General features: G+C 38.8%; 1 protein-coding gene across 1 annotated transcript; it reads left to right on the top strand.

The window, feature by feature from the left end:
• Positions 1–549: 549 nt before the first annotated feature.
• LOC127100211 (uncharacterized) lies at positions 550–1065 on the top strand. Its single transcript, XM_051037429.1, has one exon. The coding sequence runs from the start codon at positions 550–552 to the stop codon at positions 1063–1065; it is 516 nt and encodes a 171-aa protein (XP_050893386.1).
• The last annotated feature ends 12474 nt before the right edge of the window (positions 1066–13539 follow it).

Here is a 13539-nt window from a genome sequence, read left to right as displayed (position 1 = left end):
AACATGACGAGACTGGAAGAAAAGATCACACTATATACTACTTGAGCAAGAAGTTTACCGGTTGTGAGAGTAGACACTCGATGCTTAAGAAGACATCTTATTCACTTGCTTGGACTGCCAAACGCCCAAGGAAATCATGCTCACATACACTACGCTATTAATATCCAAGATGGATCCAGTCAAGTACATCTTTGAGAAGCCTGCTCTGACCGGTAGAGCAGCTCGTTGGAAAATGGCTTTAACCGAGCACGACATCCAACATGTCACTCAAAAATATATCAAAGGGAGTGTATTGTCTGATATCTTGCACATCAACCTTTGGAGGACTACCAGTCTATGCGCTTTGAGTTCCCTAATGAGTACATTATGCTGATAAGGGATTCCAACATCCATGGCCCTGAGGAAGGACCATAACCTGGATCATGGTGGACGCTTGTGTTTGATGGAGCTTCTAACTCTCATTGAAATGGTATTGGGGCAGTAATCACCTCCCCAATTGGTTTTCACTTACCTTTCACTACAAGGTTGTGATTTGAATGTACCAACAATATGGCGGAATACGAGGCTTGTATCTTTGATATTGAAGTTGCGATTGATCTTAGGATCAAAATTCTTGAGGTTTATGGAGACTTAGTCTTGGCTATTAGCCAAGTCAGAGGAGATTGGGAGGCTCGAGGTCACAAGTTAATCCCTTACAAGGAGCATGTCTTAAAATTGTTCTCGTACTTTGACGAGATTACATTCCATCACATCCCTAGAGAGGAAAATCAATTAGCCAATCCCTTGGCAACTCTATCATCCATGTTTAAGGTCAAATGGAAGAATGAAGCACCATCTTTTCATCTTGACTACTTGGACAAGCTTGCTTACTGTTTGGCGACCGAAGACAAAGTTGATGGCCACCCTTGGTTCTACGACATCCTGAAATTCCTAGAAAGCCAAGAGTATCCTGAGAGCGCATATATCGCCGATAAGAAGTATCATCGGAAACTATCATCCAAGTTCTTCTTAAGTGAAGGGTATTGTACAAGAGTAATTATGATTCGGTTTTGCTTAGATGCGTAGACAAAAGTGAAGCAAGCCGAATTATAATGGAAATCCATGAAGGTTCCTTTGGGACACATGCCAGTGGACACACCATGGTGAAGAAAATATTGAGGGTCGGCTATTATTGGATGACCATGGAGGTTGACTGCTACTGCCACGTCCAAACGTGCCACAAATGCCAAATTTATGCTGACAAGATCCATGTACCACCAGTACCACTCAATGTCCTTACATCACCTTGGCCTTTTGCCATGCGGGGCATTGACGTAATCGGGCGCATTGAGCCAACTACATCGAACGGACATCGCTTCATCTTGGTAGCCATAGACTATTTCACTAAATGGATGGAAGTAATCTCCCACCCTAACATCATAAGACAAGTGTTGGCTTGATTTATAAGGAAAGAAATCATATGCCATTATGGGGTCCCCAACAAGATCATTACTGATAATGGATCTAACCCCAATAACAAGATGGTGAAAGAGTTATGCCAAAGCTTCAAGATTGAGCATCACAACTCGTCACCATATCGGCCCAGATGAATGGTGTTGTTGAGGTAGCCAACAAAAATATTAAGAAAATCATGCAGAAAATGGTGGAAACCTATAAAGATTGGCACAAGATGCTCTTGTTCGCGTTTCATGGCTACCTCGTGTATGGCATGGACGCAGTCTTGCCTGTTGAAGTAGAGATTCCTTCCTTAAGGATTTTGATCAATGTCAGGCTTGATGAAGCCGAGTGGGTGCAAGCCTGATTTGACCAATTGAACCTCATTGATGAGAAGCGCTTGGCAGCCATCTACCACGGTCAATTATACCAAAAGCGCATCAAGATGGCATATGATAAGAAGGTCTTTCCTCGCTACCTTAAGGTCGTAGACCTAGTCTTTAAGAAGATTCTACCGATTCATAGTGACCCAAGCGGCAAGTGGACGCCGAACTACGAAGGCCCATACGTTGTAAGAAATTTTTTCTCTAGAGGAGCCTTAATACTTTCAACTATGGATGGTAAATATCTTCCATCCCCTGTGAATACGGATGCAGTCAAAAAATACTATGCTTAACAAAAAAAGAGTTTGATAAGTTGAAAACCCGAAAGGACGGCTTATGCAAAAATGGGTATCTCGGTAGACTGAGAACCTGAAAGGGCGGTCTAGGAAAAAATTAGGGATTCATAAAAGCGAGAGGATGCATTCCGCAAAGAATCTTCCACACTCCTGGAGAGTCAATCCAATCACTTTCCTTCTAAAGTAAGATCTAAGGACCTTCAGAGGCATAAGGACTATATCATAGTTGAAACTTGGTGGAAATCCGAGCTATTTCTATTGCCATTATAGTTTTTTCAATTTCTTATTGCAATCACCTCTTTTAGGATTTGCTTCCTTGTACATATCACCCATTCTTGGGATCATTTTTATCAAATAAAATCAATTTCATCATACATGCTCAATACTTTTACTTTTTCTGCTTTGTTTGTAAAGTGTGACTTTTCTTTAATTGACATTGCATTGGAATTTTTTGAGTAATACAAACTTTTATTAAAAAGAAAAAAGTGCTTTTAAAGGAAAATGTCAAAATTACTTCTCTTTCAAAAGTATTTAAAGGTAACAAAAGTCCAACATGCTTGGTATACCTCGACACCGCAATGCCACAAAGTCCTTTTGATTTAGCCCAATCAAAATTTCTCCTCAATAGAAATCCCTAGCTATTACGTCGATCACAACTTGAACATCAAAAGATCCAGATTCTGATGTCGGGAAGTCAGTGTTGGTGTAAGCCCTAGAGGCCAATACTTTTGGTACTTGTATCGAATTATTTATTAATAATAAAAGGCTTTTCTTTATTATGTTTATTTAATAAAGTCCCTAGAATAGCTAGTCTGTTTAATGTATCAAGTATGACTTAATCATGAGATCACATTAAACATAAGGACACTATTCTTAAAGTATCTGTAGTCAAGCTTTAATATGAAATGGGATAACATTAAAGCATGAAGACTATTATGTTTATAGACTGATGATCACATCTCATGGATCATGGATAAAGAGTTATCAAGTCTTAAACATAGGTATGAATATTAAGAGTAATATTTATACTGGATTGACCCGCTATGAGAATACTATATAGAATGTTATGCAAAGTGTCATAAGTTATTCTCATGGTGATAATGGTGTATACCACCCTTCGACCTGAAACCACAATGGACCCTAGATGTAGAGTCGAGTGCCTTATTGCTGATCAAACATTGTCCGTAATTGGATGACCATAAAGACAGTTGATGGGTACTCCACGAAGCATGCTAAGGGACATGAGTGACCTAGATTGAATTTGCCCATCCTGCATAACAGGATAAATGTCTATGGGCCCAATATTGAACTGGACAAGGATGACACAGTCTATGCCTTGTGTTCAATATAGACATAAGGGAAAAAGGGTAATTATACACATAATTATTATCACAGAAGGATTTGTCAGATCACATGACATTTTCGTGTCTTGGGTAGCAGTGATGTGTTGCTAGATACCGTTCACTGTTTATTATGTTAAATACGTGATTTAATATAATTGCCAATGCCGCGAAAACCTATCGAAAACCTATAGGGTTACACACAAAGGACGGATTGATGAGAGATAGAGTAATTAAGGAATACTGTAATGTACGGTTCCCTTAAGTGAATTATAGAACATCGTAAGGTACGGTGTACTTAAGTAGAATACGAAATATGGTAAGGTACCACACACTTAAGTGATTTTGGCATATTATAAGATATGGGCCATATACACTTGAGTGGGCTTTTTAGCTTGCAGCCCACATAAGTGGTTCTATAAATATAACCCTTGTGTAGAAGCATTGTCACACTTGCAATTTTGTTTCTCTCTCTCTCTCTCTCTCACTCAAAGCCTTCATTTGTAGCAGCTAGCACTGAGATTGAAGGAATTTGTTCGTGTGGACTGAATAGAGGCGTTGTCATCGTTCAACATTCGTGATCGCCACAAGAGGTAATGATTCTATCACTGATCATGCCCATTCGTATGGATCATTAAAGGAGAAATTTTAAATTCCGCTGCATTTTGGATCGTCCATTCTCCTTCAGTGGTATCAGAGCCACTTACGAAACCATGAATCTGATAGCTGTTTATTTTCTGTATTTTCTATATTGATACAATTAAAAGACAGAATGAATCAAAGAATAAATGAGTAATTAACTCGAGATCGATCAAGTTATATACATGATATAAGTAATCCTGATGCAAAATACGGTATATATGATATACTGTTTCTGTTTCATTCATTCAAACACTTAATGGTTGTTTTCCTTTGAGCGATCAATGGTCGTTTGCTTCTTGATCCGACATTAGTATGGTGAAGCAATGACGTGTTGATCAATCATACTGAATCAACAATCGAGATGTGTTTGATGGTCTGAAATTGATGCATTAGGGTTAATGACGGCACAAGGGTTGTGTTGTCAAAGAGTTATGCATTAGGGTTAATGACGGCACAAGGGTTGTGTTGTCAAAAAGTTATGCGATTAGGGTTAATGATGGCACAAGAGTTGTGCTTTAAAGTATCAAGTGTTGATGCGAAAAACAACGTCGATTTTAAATGAATTGTTTATTAAAATTTTCAAGCAGGGGCGCTGACCGGGCAGCGGAACACCCGTTCCCGCTGACCGGGCAGCGGACCCCGGCTAACTCTGCGTAGTGTGATCGGTCGTCGAAATTTAATTTGGTTTTAATTAATTAAAAGAATTAAAATTAATAATAATAATAATAATGTGTTTATTATTATTGTCTTGTGGTGATCGGTTATGGCCTTAGTTTTCCTTTATTTTGTTTTGGGTTTTAAAATACGACCTGCGTGTCGTGCCTCTCTTTTAATCTCTCAATGTAACTCCTTTTCTCATCTCACTCCCTCGTATATAAAACGAGTTTCTTTTATGTAATGTAATGTTATGAAGAAAGAGAAGAAGTCAATATCAAAGGAGGACAACCTTGAAGATCTTGCTTGGAGAAGCTTAGATCGTTATTAGGTTAGCTTAGGTTCTCTCATTGGCTTGGGAGAACAATTGCGCTAGGGGCCATAACTGTTTCATTATGTATGTATGTTGATGCATGTGAATGTATGTTGATGCATGTGAGAGACGATTTATATGATAAATAAGTCGGTGAGATCAGAATAATTGCAAATTCCCTCAAATTAAATATTAAGTTTATGCTTTCCAAGTTTTAACACTCATCAAGACTAGTATCGGATAATGTAGGTTTCGCCTACGCGAGGTGCATGTTCTATATTAGTAAGGTGCGATGGGATAATTGTAATATCCAATTGTTAAAACAATGGGTCAAACTTAACTAAACAAATTATAATAAGATTATATATGTTTAGAAGCAAGAGTTGGAAATGATCCATGTGATGGATTGGAATAAGGAGTTATTCACCCAACTAAAATATTCGAGAGTTGTATTAGATACAATTGGAAGGAGTTCATAACTAAATAACCTAGTTTTGTGTAATCCGCCTACGCGGACTTAAAATGAAGTGAAATATGGATCTCGACCAACTAGAAAATCTTCCAACGGGATTTTCCGAATCAAATGGTGAGGGTCATTTGTTTTGAGTAAAATAGTGGGAGCATATTTAATTAAAGGCCTAATTAAATATGTTATTGATACTTATATTTTCATTAATTCTTATGTAGATTACCATGACAACAAACACCTCTAACAACATCTTGCGATCAATCCTTGACAAGGATAAATTGTCTGGGACAAATTTTCTGGATTGGCACCGAAACCTAACGATTATCCTCAAACATGATAAAAAAGTTGTATGTCTTGGAGAAACCTGATCCTGAAGAGGAACCTCCTAGCTCTGCACCTAAGGCAAAAAGAGATGCTTATAAGAAGCATGTCGATGATGCCAATGAAACTGCTTGTCTCATGCTAGCTACCATGAACTCAGAATTGCAAAAGCAACATGAGAACATGGCAGCGTCCGATATGATCGAACACCTGAAGATGCTCTATCAAGAGCAAGCAAGGCATGAAAGGTTTGAAGTTTCAAAAGCCTTTTTTCAAGGCAAGTTAGCTGAGGGAGCCCCTGTAGGTCCCCATGTGCTCAAGATGATTGGGTATGTGGAAAACCTTGAGAGATTGGGTTTTCCCCTCGGAAAAGAACTTGTGACTGATTTGATCTTGCAATCGTTGCCAGATAGATTTAGTCAATTTATCCTAAATTTCAATATGAATGATATGGAAAAAGCTCTTCCTGAACTGCTAGCCATGTTAAGAACCGCTGAGCAGAATCTGAAGTCAAAAGGGAAGTCCATTCTGATGATCGAAAATGGAAAGAGACAGAACAAAAGGCCCACCAAGCAGGGTGATAAAGGGAAAGGCAAGGAAGTTGCCAAACCCAAACCCATTGTTGCTGCTTTGAAGCCTAGTGGAGGCATAGCAAAAGAAGGCACCTGCTTCCATTGCGGTAAGACCGGACACTGGAAGAGAAACTGCCCAAAGTACCTAGAAGATAAGAAGAATGGAGTAGAGACTTCAACTTCAGGTATTTTTGTTATTGAAATTAATTTATCTACTTCTGCATCATGGGTATTAGATACTTGATGCGGTTCTCACATTTGTACCAATGTGCAGGGACTAAAAAGGAGTAGAGATTTGGCAAAAGGTGAAGTCGACCTATGAGTTGGCAATGGAGCAAAGGTTGCTGCTTTAGCCGTAGGAACTTATGTATTGACTTTACCTAGTGGTTTAATAATTCAGTTAGAGAACTGTTATTATGTACCTGCAATTAGCAGGAATATTATTTCCGTTTCTTGTTTGGACAAGTTTGGTTTTTCATTTATAATAAAGAACAATTGTTGCTCAACTTATTTGAATGATATATTCTATGCTACTGCACAAATGAACAATGGACTATATGTCCTTGATCTTGAAATGCCTATTTATAACATTAATACTAAAAGGATGAAACCTAATGAGTTAAATCCAACTTACCTTTGGCATTGCCGATTAGGCCACATAAATGAGAAACGCATTTCCAAACTCCATAAAGATGGACTGTTGGACTCTTTTGATTATGAATCATATGAGACATGCAGATATTGTTTAATTGGAAAGATGACAAAGTCTCCATTCACAGGAAAAGGTGAAAGAGCTAATGATCTTTTGGCCCTCATACATACTGATGTATGTGGACCACTGAACATACCAGCCAGAGGAGGCTTTCAGTACTTTGTCACATTTACTGATGATTTCAGTAGATATGGTTATGTGTATTTAATGAAACACAAATCAGAGTCCTTTGAAAAGTTCAAGGAATTCAAGAATGAAGTACAAAACCAACTAGGTAAGAATATTAAAACTCTTCGATCAGATCGAGGTGGTGAGTATTTAAGCCTAGAGTTTGATGACCATCTGAAAGAGTGTGGGATCCTATCCCAACTTACTCCTCCTGGAACACCCCAATGGAATGGTGTATCTGAGAGAAGAAATTGAACCCTGTTAGACATGGTCCGATCCATGATGAGTCACACCGATCTTCCAAACTCCTTTTGGGGACATGCACTATTGACAACAGCTTACACACTTAACCGTGTTCCATCCATCCAAAAAGGTTGAGAAGACACCATATGAGATATGGAGTGGTAAGAAACCACATATGTCTTACATGAAGATTTGGGGTTGCGAAGTTTATGTGAAACGACAAATTTCAACTAAGCTTGAGCCCAAATATGACAAATGCTTATTTGTGGGGTATCCTAAAGAAACAAGAGGGTATTACTTCTACAATCCTTCTGAGGGCAAAGTGTTTGTCGCTCGAACTGGAATTTTCCTAGAAAAGGATTTTATTTCCAAAGGAATCAGTGGGAGGAAAGTAGAGCTTGAAGAAATTCAAGAATCACAAAGCATCGATACACCTATGGAGGAATTAGAGCAGGAAACACAAGTAGTTGTGGAAGAACAACCTGCTCAAGTAGAACAAGACCAGCGTAGGTCAAGCAGGATACGTCACATACCTGAGAGATATAGATATCTCATAACTAATAAAGGTGATGTATTACTCATGGATCAAGATGAGCCTGTGACCTACCAAGAGGCCATAACTGGTCCCGAGTCTGAGAAGTGGCTAGAAGCCATGAAATCTGAAATGGATTCCATGTACACAAACCAAGTTTGGACCTTGGTAGAGCCTCCTGTAGGAGTTAACCCTATAGGATGCAAGTGCGTCTTCAAAAAGAAGACTGACATGGATGGTAAGGTACATACCTATAAGGCAAGACTGGTTGCAAAAGGATATAAACAAATTCATGGGGTTGACTATGATGAAACCTTTTCACCAGTTGCAATGCTTAAATCTGTTCGGATTTTACTTGCTATCGCTGCATATCATGATTATGAAATATGGTAGATGGATGTCAAAACTGCTTTCCTTAATGGGAATCTTCTTGAGGATGTATACATGACACAGCCTGAAGTATTTGACATACCAGAAGAAGCCCAAAAGATATGTAAATTACAAAGATCAATCTATGGATTGAAGCAAGCTTCCAGAAGCTGGAATCTTCGTTTTGATGAAACGGTAAAACAATATGGATTCATCAAGAACGAAGATGAGCCTTGTGTCTACAAGAAGGTTAGTGGGAGCATGATCGTTTTCCTGGTATTATATGTAGATGACATATTACTCATTGGAAACGATGTCCCTACCCTGCAACAAGTAAAGTCTTGGTTGGGGAAATGCTTTTCTATGAAGGACCTAGGTGAAGCAGCCTATATATTAGGAATCAGAATCTATAGAGATAGATCACAAAAACTGCTTGGCCTAAGTCAGAGTACGTATATAGACAAAGTGCTGAGACGCTTTAATATGCATGATTCCAAGAAAAGATTCATACCTATGCAACATGGTCTGTGTCTATCAAAAACACAATCCCCTTCAACTAAGGAAGAAAGGGATCGCATGAATAAGATTCCATATGCATCTGCAATAGGATCTATCATGTATGCCATGTTATGTACTCGACCAGATGTCTCGTATGCTTTAAGTGCAACGAGTAGGTACCAATCTGATCCTGGTGATGCCCATTGGGTAGCTGTCAAGAATATCCTTAAGTATTTGAGAAGGACTAAGGACTCATTCTTGATATATGGAGGTCAGGAAGAGTTGGCTGTAATTGGATACACCGATGCTAGCTTCCAGACAGATAAGGATGACTTTAGATCGCAATCTGGTTATGTGTTTTGCTTAAACGGTGGCGCTGTGAGCTGGAAAAGTTCAAAGCAAGATACAGTTGCTGATTCTACAACCGAGACCGAGTATATTGTTGTCTCAAGTGCAGCAAAGGAAGTTGTTTGTATCAAAAAGTTCATTAACGAACTTGACATAGTTCCTAGCATTGTGGATCCCATTGGTCTCTATTGTGATAACAATGGTGCTATCGCACAAGATAAGGAGCCTAGATCTCACCAACGATCCAAACACATACTTAGGCGTTATCACCTCACTCGAGAGATAATAGATAGAGGAGATGTGAAAATATGCAGAGTACCTACACTTGACAATATTGTTGACCCACTGACAAAGCCTCTTGCGCAGCAGAAGCATGATGGCCATACAAGATCTATGGGCATTAGGGGTATGCCTGATTGGCTCTAGTGCTAGTGGGAGATTGTTGGTGTAAGCCCTAGAGGCCAATACTTTTGGTACTTGTATCGAATTATTTATTAATAATAAAAGGATTTTTCTTTATTATGTTTGTTTAATAAAGTCCCTAGAATAGCTAGTCCGTTTAATGTATCAAGTATGACTTAATCATGAGATCATATTAAACATAAGGACACTATTCTTAAAGTATCCGTAGTCAAGCTTTATTGTGAAATGGGACAACATTAAAGCATGAAGACTATTATGTTTATAGACTGATGATCACATCTCATGGATCATGGATAAAGAGTTATCAAGTCTTAAACATAGGTATGAATATTAAGAGTAATATTTATACTGGATTGACCCGCTATGAGAATACTATATAGAATGTTATGAAAAGTGTCATAAGTTATTCTCATGGTGATAATGGTGTATACCACCCTTCGACCTGAAACCACTATGGACACTAGATGTAGAGTCGAGTGCCTTATTGCTGATCAAATATTGTCCGTAATTGGATGACCATAAAGACAGTTGATGGGTACTCCACGAAGCATGCTAAGGGACATGAGTGACCTAGATGGAATTTGCCCATCATGCGTAACAGGATAAATGTCTATGGGCCCAATATTGAACTGGACAAGGATGACACGGTCTATGCCTTGTGTTCAATATAGACATAAGGGCAAAAGGGTAATTATACACATAATTATTATCACAAAAGGATTTGTCAGATCACATGACATTTTCGTGTCTTGGGTAGCAGTGATGTGTTGCTAGATACCGCTCACTGTTTATTATGTTAAATACGTGATTTAATATAATTGCCAATGTCGCGAAAACCTATAGGGTCGCACACAAAGGACGGATTGATGAGAGATAGAGTAATTAAGGAATATTGTAATGTACGGTTCCCTTAAGTGAATTATAGAACATCGTAAGGTACGGTGTACTTAAGTAGAATACGAAATATGGTAAGGTACCACACACTTAAGTGATTTTGGCATATTATAAGATATAGGCCATATACATTTGAGTGGGCTTTTTAGCTTGCAGCCCACACAAGTGGTTCTATAAATAGAACCCTTGTGTAGAAGCATTGTCACACTTGCAATTTCGTTTCTCTCTCTCTCTCTCTCACTCAAAGCCTTCATTCGTAGCAGCTAGCACTGAGATTGAAGGAATTCGTTCGTGTGGACTGAGTAGAGGCGTTGTCATTGTTCAACGTTCGTGATCGCCACAAGAGGTAATGATTCTATCACTGATCATGCCCATTCGTAAGGATCATTAAAGGAGAAATTTTAATTCCGATGCGTTTTGGATCGTCCATTCTCCTTCAGTCAGTCCACTCTCCCCAAGCAAATTCTAAGCACAATCATCATTGACACTCCTAACAAATTATCCCCCACAAAGCCCAATCATATTTGGCATAACTCACAAACTTGGAATTCACATATTCCTCAAAAGCTCGAACATACATCGGCGTATTGCATACATAATATTGCATCATAGGTATCTTCTGAAATTCACACCCCTGTTATACTCAAGAATGATTCATCAAAATTCCTAATTTCCCAGCAATTGCTAGGAGTTTGTCCCCGTCATATTTCAAAACTTCCCAGCCGTTGTTAGGGATTCTCTCCCAGTAAAGTCGACATTCAGTCCCAATATTTCTCTGCATGTAAAGTCATGTATTACAACCGTTGTTTGGAATCGTCACTGAACTACTTTGTATCCTCTCAAGTTCTCCCCAGAAGAGTCAGGTATTACAGTCGTTGTTAAGAATCATCACTGAATTTCCATTCGTCCCCAACCAGAGTCAGGTATTCTTAGCCTTCGCTAGGAATCGTCTTTGAATTTCTTTTTCCCCGGGAAAGAGTCATCATTGAACTTGTTACCCAGTCGAGTCAGGTATTCCTAGCCGTTGCTAAGAATCATCATTGAATTTCATTCCTCAGAACAAGTCAGGTATTCTAGCCGTTGCTAAGAATCGTCGCTAATCTGCTCTCTTTTTCCAACCAAGTCAGGTATTCTAGCCGTTGCTAAGAATCTTCACTGAACTTTCAATCATCCTCAGACAGAGTCAAGTATTCCGACCTTTGTAAGGAATCGTCACTAAATTGTTGATCTCCCCACCAGATGTCAGGTATTCTAGTCTTTGCTAAGAATCGTTGTTGGACTTCTAGTTTCCTCATCAGAGTCATGTATTCTAGCCGTTGCTAAGAATCATCACTGTACCCTTTTAAATTATCTCCAAACAGAGTTAGGTATTTCTAGCCACTACTAAGAATCATCACTGAGCCATTTTATTTTTATCCCCAGTCAAGTCAGGTATTCCAGTCGTGCTAGGAATCTTCGCTGAATGTCTTTTTTTCCCCATAGTCAGGTATTCCAGTCGCTGCTAGGAATCATCGTTGAATCTAGAATTCCCCATCAGAGTCAGGTGTTCAAGTCCTTGCTAGGAATCACCATTATCTTTCTCCCCAGCTATCGCTAAAGGCAGTCACCCCTTTTACCAAAAACTTGTATTCCCCAACGGAGTTTCTTCCACACCCTTCTTCTTGAAGTTTAGTCACCAAACTTCCCTCTTTGAAAACATACTTATGTTTCATACATCGCATCACGTATCATGCATAATTATCATATACCATATTCATTTCCCGAGCAATTGATTTCATATAAAGATGATTTGCCATCCAATAAACACTTTCTCACATGTAATCCCCAACAAATCAAATTCATATCACTCTCATCCCCAACAAGGCAAATTTCTGGTTACTCTTTTTGGTATTTAATCTTCTCCTACCTTGAACGCATTAGAAGACGTTGTTATCCATACATTCAGGTCCAAGAAGATTGAATAGAGGCAATTGCCACACCCTCAAATTTACCCTACCTCCATATCACCCTCCATAACCCTAATTCATGAGCATACATCTCATACAAATCATCTCATAATCATTGGTACCTAATGATCCACAATGTTCCACAAACTAAAGGCATGAGGCTCATCTATGAAGCCTCAAGACCCACTGATCATGTTGAGGTGTGCCCAAGCCACCTAAACCTTAATCTCAATCCTCAAGCATCCCACAAGCTCGTAGAATAATTTAAGACATCTCACTCTCTCTCTAAGCCATAATTATATGGTGAGTCCCTATTAAAGACACATGAAGATTCATCTGGTCACCCAAGGACCTTAGCCCTAATGCTTGACCCCCATTGGCTTGTACAAATCATGGATCACCTTGAGCCTTGTTCATACCCCAATCCTTTGAATCATCTTAATACATCTCTTACATCACCAAACCCTAATTTGTATGACCATGGTTCTTGATGAAACTTGTAATTCAAGAAACCCTAGTTTGGGCATCCTTTGATCCCTAGCCTTGATTCATTTGATCAGCCTATCATATCATCATTCATTTACCATCAATTTAAGTAAAATTCAACCATAATTCACCATCCAAACACTCATTCGATTCATGTTACAAGTCATTGGTTTGGTCGTGGTTTTTGAACTTTCAAGGCATTGGATCCACCTATGAGCATGGCCTAAAATCACTTCACAAATCTCCAAGCTTCATTTTACATCATGATATGATCATATGAGCTTCAAACATCCACCATCGTGTCTTAAAAATCAAGAAATCACAAAATGGCATTTCTAGGTCAAGTTGGTTGGTCACATTTTGGAAATAATGGCATATGATTTGGCCCAAAGTCCATACCTTTTTCATCTTGCAAGCTTTTCAAGATCTTCTTAGATAAAAATGTCCTAATTGAGTCCCTCTTTAACTTTGTTTCAAGGTCCAATACCTAATTCAT

The sequence above is a fragment of the Lathyrus oleraceus genome, chromosome 1 (assembly GCF_024323335.1).
Source record: "Lathyrus oleraceus cultivar Zhongwan6 chromosome 1, CAAS_Psat_ZW6_1.0, whole genome shotgun sequence".
NCBI classification, from domain to species: Eukaryota; Viridiplantae; Streptophyta; class Magnoliopsida; order Fabales; family Fabaceae; genus Lathyrus; species Lathyrus oleraceus.
This window is presented reverse-complemented; position numbering and strand designations above follow the sequence as displayed.